The 16,326-nt window shown below is 35.8% G+C and overlaps 1 protein-coding gene across 2 annotated transcripts in view; it reads right to left on the minus strand.

Moving 5' to 3' along the window:
• SCAMP1 (secretory carrier membrane protein 1) overlaps positions 1-16,326 on the minus strand; it is a gene marked incomplete at both ends in the record, with an annotated part of 93,216 nt that overhangs the window by 59,471 nt on the left and 17,419 nt on the right. Inside the window, one exon of one of the 2 annotated variants that reach the window (XM_084234263.1) lies at positions 6,607-6,684. The exons of the other annotated variant lie outside the window; for it this stretch is intronic. Coding sequence (XP_084090389.1) covers positions 6,607-6,684 — 78 coding nt within the window. The remainder of the gene's footprint in view (positions 1-6,606; positions 6,685-16,326) is intronic. 2 annotated transcript variants of the gene reach the window in all.

Here is a 16,326-nt window from a genome sequence, read left to right on the forward strand (position 1 = left end):
AAGCACAATGGAAAGTTTCAGGAATTAGCAAACAACAGATGTACAAAGTATCGTGAAGATTAAAACCCCTGAAATGAGTAGCACCCTGGAAGTCAGTTTTCTTGTAGAGAGTGACATAAATAAGGAACTAAAGGCATAAAGAAATTAATACTGCTCTCTTTAGGGCAGTCAAGTGTTTGAGATATGTGTTCTGGACTCTACTCTGACCTTTAAAATGGGCCTGAAGAGATGGAGAATTAACAGTCTTTATCCTAATGTGCCATCTTATTCCCAGTATGGTGTACAGATCTGAAGGTGAACGGCAATGATTCTCCCCTCTACTTCATGAGCAAAATAAAGATATTGTAAAAATGATGTGGTATCATTTCCTGGATTAGGCTACATTATAGAAGACTTCATCCTAGCAGACTAGGTGAATGAAAATCTCTGCAGATCTGATAAGTGCTCAAGTTGAAGACATCCATGTAGAAAGAACTATGCATCTCTGGGAACTGTAACTAGTACCTATAACCTGAGGGTAGTCTCCAGCTGACAGCAAAAAGCCAGAGCCCTCAGTCATACAATCTCAAGGATATTAATTCTGCCAACATGAATATACTTGGAAGCAGATGCTTCCCCAATAAAGACTAGATGAAAATGTAACCCAGACAGCACTTTGATCATTGCCTTATGAAACCCTGAGAAAATGAACCAATTAAGCTATGCACAGAAACCATATAATAAGTGTGTGTTGTTTCAAACTGTGAACTTTGTGATAACTTGTTTCAGAGTAAGAGAAAATTAATACACCTACAATAATTTCTGATGACCCATTGAAGAAGGCAAGAATAACCAAGTAAGTTAGATTATGATCACGGAGTCTCTCTTGAGTCCTTTAATGAACAAAAAAGGCCTAGGGGAGGTGTTCTCAATCTGGCTGCAGGTTAATGAGTACATGACTTCAGTTGGAGCATATGGTGTATTAGAAGACTAAAAAGGCAGTACGTGAGGAGGATAACACAGGCACCCTGGATTTTCTGCTCAAGTTTTCTGTAAACCCAAAACTCTAAAAAATAACATCCATAAAATTAAAAAAAAAAAAAAACAATTTAAACTCAAATCCTAGAAGGCTCTACATGCCACACTACTAGATAGAAATGTACACATTGATTATACACCTAAGAAAAAAAGACAATATGACCTCTGTTTTAGGAAAATAATTCTCATCACAGTACCCAAAAAAAAATGGTTTAAAGAAGAAAAATTTAAGACCAGTAAGTACATAGTCATTATTTCACATGTGTGTCTGAATTAGGACAGTTTAGCAATAGAATAAAAAGAACAAAAAGACAATTTCTCCTGGAGGTTTAAGTGACAGGATGTGACAACTGATTAGCTATAGGAAAAGAAGCTGTTCCAAAGTGGACTCAGATATCTCTTGTCAAAGACACTAAGAGGAAAGAAGGGAATACTTGCCGTTAAATGACACTAGAAACAAAGACAACTGTTTCTGGAACAAACAGTGCACGCCACCCAAGAAAGACAACAATGAAAAGTAGAGGAGAAAGGAAAAGTTTAAAAAGGGGGGGGGGGGTAGAAAAGACATGCAAAGGAAGAGAAAATAAAGTCAAGTATTAAAGCATATAAAAAGCTTTTGGAGTAGTCAATGCTTTAGTAGTAGTATATTTACTATGTGCAAATATATCCAGCCAGTCCCTGGAGTTAAAAATTTTATCCAATTTTTAAAAAGAAACCAATATTAGAAATCATTTAACTCTACATCTTCCTCTCTGCCTCCATTGTTACACATTGAAAAAAAGTCCCAATGTGCTCAGATGGTTTGCTTAAAATTACCAATTATTAGAAGGGCCTATTAATAGAGTAGAATCCAGGTCTATTCCTCTCAGTCTAGCTCATATTCTCAATTATCTTAGAGGTAATTCGACTTACATAAGTCAATTATCTATGTTCTTATGGTCAGAAAATGGCCTCTTAGACTTGGAGTATTTGGAGTTTTCTTCTCTTCAGTTTTTTTTTTTTTTCCTTACAGAAAGCACAGACATATCTTGCTGTTACATGTAAAAGAAGTCATATATAGCAACAACTAGAAGAGTGAAAAAGTAACTAGGCAGCCTATTTCTGAAGAAAATTTGACAACAAACTAGACACTGATAAATGCCTTTAAGGAATTGCATCAACAGTGCCTAAAATAAAAAAAAAAAATACAAATAAAAAAATAATAAAATAATAAAAATAATTTAAAAATTAATAAAATAAAAAATAATTTAAAAATAATTAAAAAAATAAACGGTGCCACAGTCCTCCCACATGGATAGGTACCCTGGTACCTAAAGTGATGAATGCTATCATCAGTGACTGAAACTATTAACAATCAAGCTGCAGTAGGCATTTTAAACTGTTACCTAATTTATAGGAAAAACATTCCCCATCATTTGTCATGGATAAACTAATTCTTCTAGTAATGTATGCATTCAACTTTATAGGTTAAGCCAGGAAACATACCTACCATGCTCAACATAATTTCAATGGGGAAAATACATTCTGAATTCAAACCAAAAAATTACTTCATATCTCAAGACTATTCTGAATTTTTACAGTACTTCGTAATTCACAATTCACCACATTTCAAGTGCTCAACAGTCTCCATTATACTGACAACAGACTGATTTAATTTGTACTGTAAGATATCTTGTGACCACTCCTTTCTCTGAATTTATAGAATGAATTAAACTGTAAATTGTTTAAAGCATTCAATTATTGAAATCTGTTGTCTCCTTTATTTAGTTAATACCTTAAGCAGAAAGTTATTCCAGTTACTAGTCTGCAACTGTTATTATGGCAGCAGTTGTGCGAAAAAGATCGTTATACGATTAAACACCTCTTTCTTAGCAAAACAGAAAGTGGGCATATCAGTGACACACAAGAAGTAGTTTATAGTTTTGTCAAAGGAGATGATCCAGTCCAACACAAGTGGTGATTTGTTAAATGCCTTGGCCCAGGGGAGAAAAATTGAGTATTTGGGGGAAGAAAAAAAAAAGCAGAAAGCTAAATATGAACGTAAAACTAACTTTAAAAAAAGTAAAAGTAAAATATTGGAACTTTCTAAACTACCAAGTTATACACTTGCTTGGCGCTTGGCTCAAGATGTTCCGACTTGACCTCAAGTAATTTACCATACTCCTATCCAACCATCAAGAGGCTTCATTTTCATAAACATTTTTCAAAAACAAATACAACATCAGCCAACTAAAATAGTATTCAGACCAAGTTCTAACATATCACCTAATCGATTATCTGAATACATCTAGTCTGTTTTAGAAAACAATCAAAACCCTGTAAAAGGACAAATTTCTGAAATAATACCATATAGAAAACAAAGGAATTTTTTAATTATTTTAACTGTGCTTTCCATGCAAAAAGGTCAGTGGAAAATTCACAAGTGCTTTCGTAACAATTATTTTTCTGACATTATTATCACTGCTTATCAAATCTAAAAAAGTGTTATTGTAGGTGCCTCCCTGGTGGCGCAAGGGGTTAAGCACCACACTATGAAGCAATCTGCAGCTTCTGCAGCAGGAGTTCAATCCCCAGCGGGCCAGGGAGCACCCCACATGGCGCAGCTGACCTCTCCTGACTGGCCCGCTGCTCCCCTCAATGGTAAACTTCAGTTGGTCTGCCTGTTCTGTTCCCCACTGTCTCTGGTGAATCTTCTCACCACGCCCCACCCCCAACATCCCTGGCCTGTATTCCAGTTCTTGTATGCATAAATAAATAAATCTTCAAAAAAAAAAAAGTGTCTTATTGTAAATTAACATTCCATGAATCCCCAGCTATCTACTCAAGACTGCTCTGAGAAAACCTTGCCTTGATTGTAAGTTTCAATATTAAGGACCACAACTTACATTTTTGTTTTATTTATCTTAGGCAGTATCTTCTTTGTATAATTTTTAAAATCCTAACTAGGTAAGAAATTTTTTAAAGACAAGGACTGTTATCTGTTGGGGGGAAAGGATGTCCTGAACAAACCCCACATTTAGGTTTTATGGACCACAGAGATCCAAGGCAAGGCACCAAGGATTACAAACCCCATAATGATATCACCATCAAAGGGAGGAGCACTGGGACTTAGGGTGGAGTTAAGCAGCCAAGCTTGGTATATAACCAGAGACATGTGGACTTGAGGGGGTGGAGGGGTAGAGGAGGGCTGTTGGTTTTGGTTTTTCACCAGTTTTCAGCATGCTTCTGGGGTCCCAGCTCAGGGGAACTACTAGTAGGACACGTTTACCAATTTATCTCTTTTTTTTCCTCCTTGAGTTATTCCTTTCTTCATTTTCCCTCTTCTTATACATGAACCCTTTATTAACCTTTCTGTGGTATATGCCTGCAGTTGAGTCTTATTATAAGTCCCTTTTAAGTGTGTGGGTAAGGGCCCACAGTGAGGCAACCCATTTCACATTGGGGTTGCCCTGTAACATATCTTCTATTTCTTAGCATCTATCTCGAAAATCAGCACTAGCAAAATTGAAAAGGCAAACACTATAGAAAACAGATGTGTTAGTAAACCAGTTTAGCCACCTACTTAGTTTGTATGGCCTTTGATGCATATTTTTGATCAGAAAAATAAAGAATACCATCTTGAATGTTATTTTAAGAATTCAATTAAGATAATAGATTTAGAGCAGACACTAAGTAGACCACTTGATAAGGAATACTATCACTACAGATAAGAGTAATCTAAAGCTGTAAAAAAGCTTAAAACTATTTCTTGCTAGTAAAAATCTTCCCAAAAATCACATAAAAATCTTTTTATTCTTTATCAGAAAACTTTTAATAAATCTTGTTCCCATCTATGTTAGAACTACATATAAAATAAAATATACCAGAGTTATTATTTTTTCCTTTCTACTACTACCAAATCAAACTCATATAGTAACAGCACTAATTTCCTATAAGGAAGGAAAATGACATAATTCATTTTGCAATTTACTTGCTTAATGTACATTTTAGGATTCCCAGCCTGGACTGCAATTGTTGCACATAAGCAAAATCTGTTAAATGAGGACTGCGAAATAAAGTAAAAATTATGAACTAGGAGTTCCCCTGGTGGCGCAGGTGGTTGAGTGCCACGCTGTGAAGCTGTCCACAGCCTCTGCAGTGCCAGTTTGATCCCCACTGGCCTAGCAATCCACATGGTGAGCAGACCTCTCCTGTCTCACCCGCTGCTCCCCACAGCACTGCATTTTGTCAGTCTGCCTGTTCTGTTCCCCGCTGTCTCTAGTGAATCCTCTCACCATCCTGCGTATCTGGCCTGTACCCTAGTTCGTGTATAAATAAATCTTTAAAAAAAAATTATAAACTAAATCTTATTTTAATCTTTTCACTTAGTTCAACACTCTTCCTAAACCTAAAGAGTTAATATAACACATCTTGAAATTTCTAAGTAAAAAAATCAACATAATCTTTTAGAATTATTTTCTAGACTATGAAAAACATAGGAAGAAATGACCAAGAATTATATAATAATATTGTAATAATAATATGTAAATCCAAGCATACAAGAGCTTCAGTATCTTTAAGAGGATGAAGAGTAAGCCAACAATGTCTAAAATGAGGGACCTCCTGAATGTGTTATCTAAGTCAAAGATGCAAATGTAAAAAACAGTTATTTGTCAGAATGCTCTACAGAAATCTCTCAATACTTCTCAAAAGCGATTCCCAATAAAACAATCAAAAATGGGCCTCCCCGGTGGTGCAGCGGTTGAGCGCTGGGTTGCGAAGCTGCCCGCAGCCTCTGCAGCACAGGTTCCACCGCCGCCACTGGGCAAGGGTCCCACATGGCCCGCAGACCTCTCCTGCCGCCCGCTGCTCCTCTCAGCAGTGTACTTCGTCAATCTGCCTGTTCTGCTCTCCGCTCTGGCTCTGGTGAATTCTCTCACCCTCCCACGTTTCTGACTGTACCCAGTGCTTGTATAAATAAATAAATAAATAAATCTTTAAAAAAAAATCACAAATGCTAAAACACAAAATAGCCCTAATTGTAAGAGTTTAGGGCCCTAACAGATAGTGTAATAAAGCTCTCCAGGTACTTCCAATATGCCTTCAGAATAGAGAAACCTGTGGTATAAGGATTTTTTTTTTAATACCCCTACATTTTATAAGTCAAAACTAAGTTTTGAAAAGAAAATGCTTTCCTAGTCTAGATAAAGTCCTAAAGGTTCTAGTCTTCCAGAGCAGACGGTGATGCTATTCAAAATAACCTAATCAAAATGACAAAAATACTCATGGCACACAGTTCCATAGATAGGTCTCTCATTTTAATAAAAGCATTACCCACATTACCATGAAGACATCATATTTAACAAAAAAGCCACTTTTCTACTTAAAGTATTACAAGATTTACAAATTAGAGGGATTATTAGCAATTTCATCTGTAGAAAAAGAAAATGTGCAGTATGTCACTAGACTCTAAAGGTAATTTTCAATTATTACTTCCTACTAAAAAAATTTAACTAGCTAAATTCTACATAAAAGTTTAACCAAACTAAACAGGAACCATCCCTATTTAATTTCAACATTTAAAAGTAATCCAATGAAGAATAGTCTTACTGTTCTAGAATCAGAGAATGGATTGTATTCATCAAGTCCTGGTGGAACATTTCTTGTCACTTGTGTAACTGATGGGTCCTGGAACAAAATTTGAAGACAAGGAGATTACTTATCCTTTATGACACAATTTTGATTTATCTGTATTTGCTTTATCTGTACTTCTGGTCATCCAGCAAGTTAACAGAGGGAAATAAAGGAAGATTATCAGACTTAGGTCCATTCCAACAATGGTGAAATTCAAACCCACAACACTCGCACCCTGGTGAAATTTAAGCCCACAACCCTCACACCCTCAAAGAAAAACATGAAATCTGGGTTAGATGCAAATCTGCTGCTTAGCTATTATATTAAGAATGAAAATAGACCACCTCTTAATATTGATAGCTATGTGGAACTAATTGTATAAGGACATCTTAGCAAATCTTGGAGAAACCCACCATCTTTTCCTTTGGGCTACGCAAACAGCTGGTGTTCCCCCCTTTTTTAATAATATCTTCAACCAGTTTTCCATACTGACGATGTAAGCACCATGTTACAAATAAGCACTGGCAACATCTAGAGCATTAATCACCTCTTACTTGTTTTATTCTACTTCAGTATCTCCTCTTGACTATGGTTTATCTTCCCACAAGATCCTGAACTGTCTCCCCTTTTCGAAGTATAATGGATTACCCACACAGTACTAGTTCTTCACATCTTTTAATTTTAGGCATTCAGATAAGTAACTAAATCACAAAATCTACATAGCTATTCTATTTCTTAATCATTGATGCAAAACTCAAACATAATGAACACCTAATCAAAATCAATACACAACGTTAAACACATTTGCAAACGATATTTCAGCCACATTAGCCTTGGTATCCCCACGCTCAAATTTCGGTGCTCATTAGAATCAAAACAAGCGATCACTGTAACCTACCCCCAGAATTTCTGATTAAGTTAGGTGTAGGGTAGACCCTGAGCATCTCTTTTTCTAACAAGTTCTCAGGTGATGCTGCTACTAATCTGAGGATCAATGCTTTCTTGCCTATACTGTACTTTCTGTAGTTATAGCCCTTAACATAGTCTAAGTGGCTCTTCAAAAATAAAAAACTAATCTTGTAATTCCCTTCCTCTAACCCCTCCCCCATCCCTCATTTAGTTCAGATATTTTAGCAGCTCTCCACTAATTATAAAATACAAATTCCTCAAAATGTGATACATGGCTTCTGAGTAATCTAGCCCCGGCCTACCTTTGTCTCACCAACTCTCATAACCACTCTCAACTTGCCAGATCATTCTCCCTAAACAAATGAAACAAACAACTACATGAGGAGCCTAGAGTTGGCAAAAAGTAAGGATAAATTAAAAGACACAGACAAAAAAAAAAAAAAAAAAGTTTTACGCTGCTTAACAATAAAATGGGAAGGAGCTAAGATGTCACTCTATTTCCCAGGGTTTCCCTCCCATGTTATCTGAAACTTGAGGAGCAAGGAATTTATTGAGAAGGGATTATGCCTCAGAAGAAAGTAAAGAAGCCAGAAATGTGAATGTTTTAATCAAATTATTCAAGTTGGCATTACTGTGGTTAATTTAGAAGTGTGTTTAGGGAGAGCAGAGATTTATAAAATCCACATGGTCTGGCTGCAGTCTCAACAGTCACCCCCAACACCATTTACAAATATCAGGTGACTTGTGAGTGCTCAGACACCATAATATGTCTTAGCATTTGTTCCTGTAGTGGAAGTCCTCCTCTAGACATGATCAGTCAATCAAACTCCTCCTCTTCTTTAATGATTCAATCCCAAGACTACCTCATGTGTTAACCAGCAATCCTTGGGATGCCTTCCCACTTTAACATTTATTTCACTTGACTATGGTGATCTTCATTCAAGTCCTTTTTCCCCAAATAAGATTATGACTTCTATGAATACAAGAATTAGGTAAATAGATGTTTTTTTTTTTTTTATTTTATCATACTTGTCAGGTAATAGCTTGTTTCTTGAGTCATCATTACTACCCCAAGGGGAAAAAATCCAAAGAAAGACAGACAGGGTAGTAGCAATAGTAATAATCAAGAACTACTTACTGGGGCCTCCCTGGTGGTGCAAGGGATTAAGATGCAACCTATGAAGCTATACGCAGCCACTGCAGCATGAGTTCAATCCCTGGCCAGGGAGCTACCCACATGGCACAGCAGACCTCTTGAATCACCCACTGCTCCCCTCAGCAGTGTATTTCAGTCTGCCTGTTCTGCTGCCCACTCTGTCTCTGGTGAATCCTCTCACCACCCCCACCTCTGGCCTGTACCCCAGCTTTTGTATGCATAAATAAATAGATCTTTAAAAAAAAAAAAACTACTTACTGAAAAAAATGAGGCTAAATATGAAGACAGTTAAAAAGAGTGAGACCAAAATGGACCATGGTGCTTTGGTGGTGGATGTAGTATGGCGATATGCATCTGAACAAGTATGAATAGGTATGAACCTATACCCCTGAATATACAGTATTGTAAACTAATTTTATCTCAATGAACAATACAATTCTAAAATAAACTGTTATGTTACATATTGTATGTTTTAATGTTTAGAAAACTGCCTATATTCAAATCTGAGTTCCACTAATGAAATGCCATATTTCATATTACTGTGACTCAGTTTCTTCATTAGAAAATGTATCACATAGCTCATAAGTTATTACACATGAACTGCTTAATACAGTTCCTACTCATGGAAAATACACAGCAGCTGAAGTTCTGGTTATCATTAATACTAGCAAGAAGCTATGGATCAAACAAAAAAAGTACTCTAACTGAGCTATTAAGAATAGCACATCTTATGTAATGAATAGGCAAAAAATCCAACAGAAAACCCCACCACATCCACCTTCTAAGGCAGGCAATCAGAAGCAGTTCTTTGGCCAACCTGTGTGTCATGTGACCTTCCCTACATATGAAAGAATAAGGAACTAGCCTCTGTGAAGCCTAGCAGACCCCAACAGAAGTGACTATATTGGATGACTAATCAATTAGATTTTTTTTTCCTTGAGCAGCATAAATATGAAACAAAGATCATTAATTGGTAGCAACAGGAAAAGCAGACATTAGTCCTGGCAGAAAGACAAAAGAAGTTTTCACAAGGAATCCAGAAAAGGGAATGGAGAGCAACAGGTGTATCATCTGAAAGGAATGGCAATTACTAGTTTCTAAAGAGTCCCCAAAGCAAAACAAGGCCAATAAGTTAAAGCAAAAACAGAGCCAACAGGGCCTCCCTGGTGGCGCAAGGGTTATAAGCACCACACTGTGAAGCAATCTGCAGCCTCTGTAACACGAGTTCCATCACGGGCCAGCCAGAGAGAAACCCACATGGCGCAGCAGACCGCTCCTGTCTTGCCCAATGCTCCCTTCAGCAGTGTATTTCAGTTAGTCTGTCTGCTATGTTTCCCGCTCTGTCTGGTGAATCCTCTCAGCCCCCTGTATCTCTGGCCTGTACCCCAGCTCTTGTATGCATAAATAAATAAATCTGAAAAAAAAGAAAAAAAAACAGAGCCAACAGAATGACTGCATATTCTAGTCAATAATGACTTGGTGTAGATTTTCAAAAGGATCTCAGGGTGAAGGAAAATAGAGACATGTGGGAGGGGCAGAAGATGGAAAAGAGGGTGGCAGAGATCAGCCTCCTAAACTTCACTTGAATCAGCGCATCTCATTTTTTAACTGTATATAACTACTGATTTCATATGCAAATGGCTTCCACAGCTTGGCAGGAGGGAGGTGAAAGTCAGGTAGCATGCCTTAAGGAACAACCTCATCACCTCCCAGACACTGTTTCTTTACAATTTCAGACACTATGTAGTATTTCCTGGTCCTCTCCTCAGAATCCTTAAAATAAAATCCCCATCACCTATGGCAAACTGAGCACATCTCCAGCCTTAAAACTAGAACAAATGGAACCAAAACTCTATATTTCTGTGTCCATTAAATGACTATGACTTCCGCATAATTATTTCAAGAATTTTAATAGATGAAATAACATTTTTTTAAAAATCAGTAATTCTAAAAATGGAATCCTAATTTAAAGAATACTAACATTTCGTAAGTGCTTGAAATATGCCCTATTTTATCTTATTTTAAAAAATAAAAGTTCAGACGGTCATGGTTCCTAGGATTTCTGTCATGGGTTGAGCATCATTTGTCCCTTCTCTATAAAATGCTCCTAAGTATTCCATCACTTATGAAATATGTAGATTGGGTAGGGGGAATTAGTCAGATATTCAAAAGATTTTTAATTTAATGTAAGAAAGTTTACGGTCATTAAGTATTTTCAGTAAATCTTTCTCATATCAAATTCTATCTAATTATGAAAATTTACTGATCCATAGTGCGTGCACATAAAGACTCCCACATTCTTGTATCTAAAACTGCTTTTAAATCACCACTTAATTTAACCCTAGTTTTACTTTCTTTCTTCTCATCTTTCAATTTAAGAGGAAAGCGAGTAGAAATATTTTATCCTTTATTTTTATTAATGTTAGATATTCTCTACAGTTCAAAAAGTTTAAGCCAACTTGACAAAAACCTATGTGGGAAGGAAAAAAAACCTACATATAAAGATTTATTTATTTATGCAAGCACTGGGTACAGTCAGAAGCACGGGAGGGTCAAAGAATTCACCAGAGCCAGAACGGGAATAGAACAGGCAGAAGGACCGAAGTACACTGCTGAGGGGAGGAGTGGGCGCCAGGAGAGGTCTGCGTGCCATGTGGGACCCTCGAAGGCAGCTGGGGATCGAACCAGCACTGCAGAGGCTGTGGGCAGCTTTGCAGCCCAGCGCTCAACCGCTGCGCCACGGGGGAGGCCCAAGTCTTCATCTTTAAATTGCACACAGCAAAGAAAAACAAAAACAATCCTTCAACCACAATCATCCTCAAGCTTCTATTAGCCATTCCTCCCTCTCTCTGTCATTTCTCCATCTTCCCCTCCTTTTTCCTGGCAGATCAAATGGTCCCATTTTCTTATATGTAGACTGTACTAGCCTTCTTACCAGTCTCCTATCTTCTGACCCAGCCCTTCTTCTGCAACCTAATCTTCACAATGAAACGGAATGAATTTTACTCAAAATAACACCTTGTTCAAGTCACACATATAAATTTTATTAATGTAAGGTAAAAGAAAGTTTGATTTATGCTGTCAGTAATCAAAGAGCACATTTAAGGCCTTTGAAATTTTACAAACATTCAATAATGGACAGGAATAACTGGGAAAATTATTTATGGGACAGAGATTGCAAAGATGGTTAAATTCGCACCATCTACATAAGTGACTGAAGAAATGAGGACAAACCAGCAGTAACTATTGACGGTCTTTCATCACACACAGCTAACTGTGCGAAAGTCACCTACTACTATAAATACTACATCTTATTCATCAAGATTGGTGCTTTTCAATATGGTGGCAACTAGCCACATGTATAGCTCTTGAAATGTAAGTAGTCCAACTGAAATGTGCTAAAAATACAAAACATACCACACTTCTGATTTCAAAGACTTAGCACAAAACAATGTAAAAATCTCATTTTTTGTGTGTTAAAAATACTTTGTGTATATGGGGTTAAATAAAACATGTTATTAAAATTCACCTACTTTTTTCATGTCTCTACTAGAAAATTTTCAACTACATATGTGGCACAAATCATATTTCTATTGGACAGGGCTAATCTAGAAATCTGAATTTATTCAAGGCTGGGCTATACTGTAATTTCACTTACATCCAATGGAGAAAATTCAATAGCAAAGCCAACAAACTCAGACTTAAAGGTAAATTTCCTCTAAGTTTTTCAATATAATAAGAGACAAGAGAACTGATCAGAAGTTTTCCAATTCAGTGATTTTGTATAACTTAGTAAGAGATGTTCACTACATTTTTTCACTTTCCTCAGACTTTTTCACATGAGATACCACAAGACAATATGAACCTTAAAGCAAAAGTTTAGAAGAAAATGCATATTTATAATTCTATCAATGAAGCCTACAGGAAATTGAAGAAGGCTAAATAAAGCAAAATAGATTCAAGGAGAGAAAATTCACCCAGTCTAGTACAACACTAGAATTTAATTATCTCATCTACTTTTGAAAGGGCTCTCTGACTTAGATACTATACCCCTTCTCATACCCCTCTTTTACTAGACTAGCTCAGATGTTTAATTTGCCCGAAGTCTTATAGCTAATAAGTGAGATGGTCAGGATGCAAATCCCAGTTTAACTCCAATGACTGTTTTAGGAGGAAATGTAATAAGGAATACAAACTTTCTCAAAACAATATTTTCTCAAAAAAAAAAAAAAGGCTGAATATTTCACTGTTCCACAAAACTAATTAAAACACTCTTTACTAACAGTGCTTAATCCAATCAATATTACACACTAACTTAGATAACTTGATTTATAAAGAGTTCCAGGTTAGGGACAATGAGAGGCCCTACCTTCAGAGTTCATTTATTTCCTAGTCCAGGCTTTCTAGAGCTACCATTTTCATATAAATTTAGTGATAAATACTGAGAATTTCACTTACTTGTAGTAGCACTTTGTATTTAAAAAGGAACTAAAGAGAAGCCACTGAAATCTACATTTACCTTATATACCTTAGTATAAGAAGTTACTTATTACTAGCAATTATATGAAGCAATAAATCACAATTTTGAAAAATTGATATTCATAGCAAGAATTGTGACAGTTTTACTCAAAGGACTCACGAACTAATTTTTATGGACACAAATCAGTCCTTACTAAATTATAAGGAACTGAAACAATCATACCCAAGTCAATTTATCTCACAGGTAGGGCAATGAAAGACACTGCAACTTGAAACTTTGACAAACCACAACTTAAATTGCACTATTTGTCAATGTTAACATTAAATGCCAAAAAATAATGTGGAAACTGCCTAAATGCCCATTGATGAATGAATGAGTAAAGATGTAGTTTGTATGACCTCATTAAATAAAGTGAGATGTTCATTAGAAAGGTAAAGAGGAATGGAGTAATGAAATTTGCAGTCCTAAACTACATTGACACCAGAGTGTGAATAACTGTTTCATTTTATCATCCTATTGTACTAAATCAAAATTTCTTCTAAAATTTGAGAAATTGTGTAGATAACTGAGCTAGGTGTCCCCCAACATTAATGCACTAAAATCCAGAGACAATAAGGAAAAATAAAAGCTGGTCACTGAAAATATATTTTGTTAGGTCTGTTCAACTGACGCACACATTCTATCATGTTTTACCACTAATGAATGAGCCACTGAATTGATATCCTAAAGATGAGTGAACAGCAAGGTTCTCTCACGTAAGTATTTTCCAATAAACTTCCAAAAGATCTATGCACAAAAAAAAATGTTTTAACATACTTAGTGGTTCTTCACCAAGATTAATGGGTATTCTGTCATTAAAGTACTAGAACAATTAACACTGAAAGTGGCAAGCAAAAACCTGTGAATAAATTTTATAGAAGGTCTTAGTATTTTGGTCAAATTATGGTGGTCAACTTTTAATGCAGTCTTTCCACTTGAGAGTAAATGTATAGCTCACATAACATTTTCTTAAAAAACAAATTCCAAATGATGGTTAAGCTCCCCAGGTTAGAATCTGAAATCAAAGCGTCACCAAATCCAAGCACTCTCCATAACATATCCATGGGAAGGAAATGTTCAGAGTTTGTGTTCAGTGAGGTCCAAAAAGTAATCACAACTAAAAACTATTAGATTCAAATAATAAAAAGAACACTAGATTCTCTTTTCAAAATTCATGAACATTAAATAACTAGTGTACAACTATCCAATATTTATACCAAATCTACAACACAAGGTGAATTGTCATAATAATAAAATAATCTTTATTATCCTCAGTTCAAGTTGTGATATATATATAATAGCTTTTAAAATTCCTATGCTTGTTAAGACAACCACTAATTTGTATGTTTTGTTTTTGTTACTATTTTTGTTAATACCAAAAAGTTTAAAAGTTAATAAAAATTAAGAGTCTGCATTAGAAAATATAGGCAATTTAGGGATAATATGAAGGATGAGAACATCACATGCTACAACCAAAGAAAATCTTGAACTGTTATTTCCTTTTTCTGTTATCTTAAGATATTCCCTCTTTGGGCTAATTCAAAAAAACTAGAATATAAGAAGTGTTCTCCAAAATACAAAACACAACAGCTGAAGCAAATGCTAAAGGTTAAAAAAATATATATATCAAACAATTTGCACAAGGTTTACTTGGAAAAAAGATGGAGAACAAGAAATCTGGCTCTAGAATCACCCTTTCTCTTAATGCCCTCTACTCGAGGAAAGCAAACTTCTGCCAATGTCATTTATTACTTTTTCTAATCCCTCTAACACTAGGCAAAAACACAAATGCTTTTCTGCAATATATTATATATAATTAATCATTTTCTTATAAACTCTAGATGGTCATTAAGTTCCCCTGATATTTAAATACAGACATTTCCATAAATTTTTTTAATCAAATAGAAAAGGCATATAATACCTTTAAAGCTGAGAGAATATGTTAATTTGCAGTTTTACAATATGCCATTAATTTGTAAGCAATTCACTAAGATTTATGACAATTTGAGATGCTAAAAATCAGGAATAGTAAATCATAAATAAAGCCATAAATCAGATTAAATCAACCTAAACAACATCAACAGTTCTAGGAAAACTGCCAAATGGTGGTAAAGTCACACTATAGTATAGCAGCCCCTTGTTATGACTGGCTGATATTCCTGATGCTCTTTTTTGTTACCTACCACTTTCACTTCTGACCACTCATATATTCCAAATCACTATATGAGATTTCTAACCACCACTAGAGAATTCTCACAGGTAAAATAGTTGCCAATGATATATACACAACTCTGCCACTGCTTATTTCTGTTGGAAAAAATGGAAACTTCCAATATTTAATGTTTCTACAATATGCTTTATTTTGACTGTTTGAAACCAAAAATACCTTTAATAGTTAAATTTACTAAATCATATGCATTCAAATGTCTAACTTATTTTTTCTTCTCTATCAATTTATAGCTGCATGCTATAGAACAAATCCCTTCATCTTGTTTGATATGACCAATGCGCAATGCTTGATCTTACCAATACCTCAAAATATACAATCCTATGATATGCTTATCCCTTCCTTAATTTAAACATTTGCAATATTTTTGCTTAGATGCAAAAATGTATTCAGCAATTGATATATACCCTATAAAACAAGTGTGAGAGCTTCTCTAAAAAAAAGGCAAAATATCAATTTGGTAGTATTGATAATGTGTTCATAATTAGAATCAAAAACAAGTGTAGGGCCTCCCCGCTGGCGCAGCGGTTGAGCGCTGGGTTGCGAAGCTGCCCGCGGCCTCTGCAGCACCAGTTCGATCCCCGGCTGCTCCCCGGCCATCGGAGGAGGGTCCCACGTGGCACGCAGACCTCTCCTGCCGCCCGCTGCTCCCCTCAGCAGTGTACTTCGGTCCTTCTGCCTGCTCTGCTCCCCGCTCTGGCTCTGGTGAATTCTCTCACCCTCCCGCGCTTCTGACTGTACCCAGTGCTTATATAAATAAATAAATAAATCTAAATAAATAAATAAATAAATAAATAAAAATTAATCTTAAAAATATATATAAAAAAACAAGTGTAAACCCATTATTATGCAACTTTTAAAATAAAACATTGAATCAAGCCACAA

Source organism: Talpa europaea, assembly GCF_964194135.1.
Source record: "Talpa europaea genome assembly, chromosome: 5".
NCBI lineage: Eukaryota > Metazoa > Chordata > Mammalia > Eulipotyphla > Talpidae > Talpa > Talpa europaea.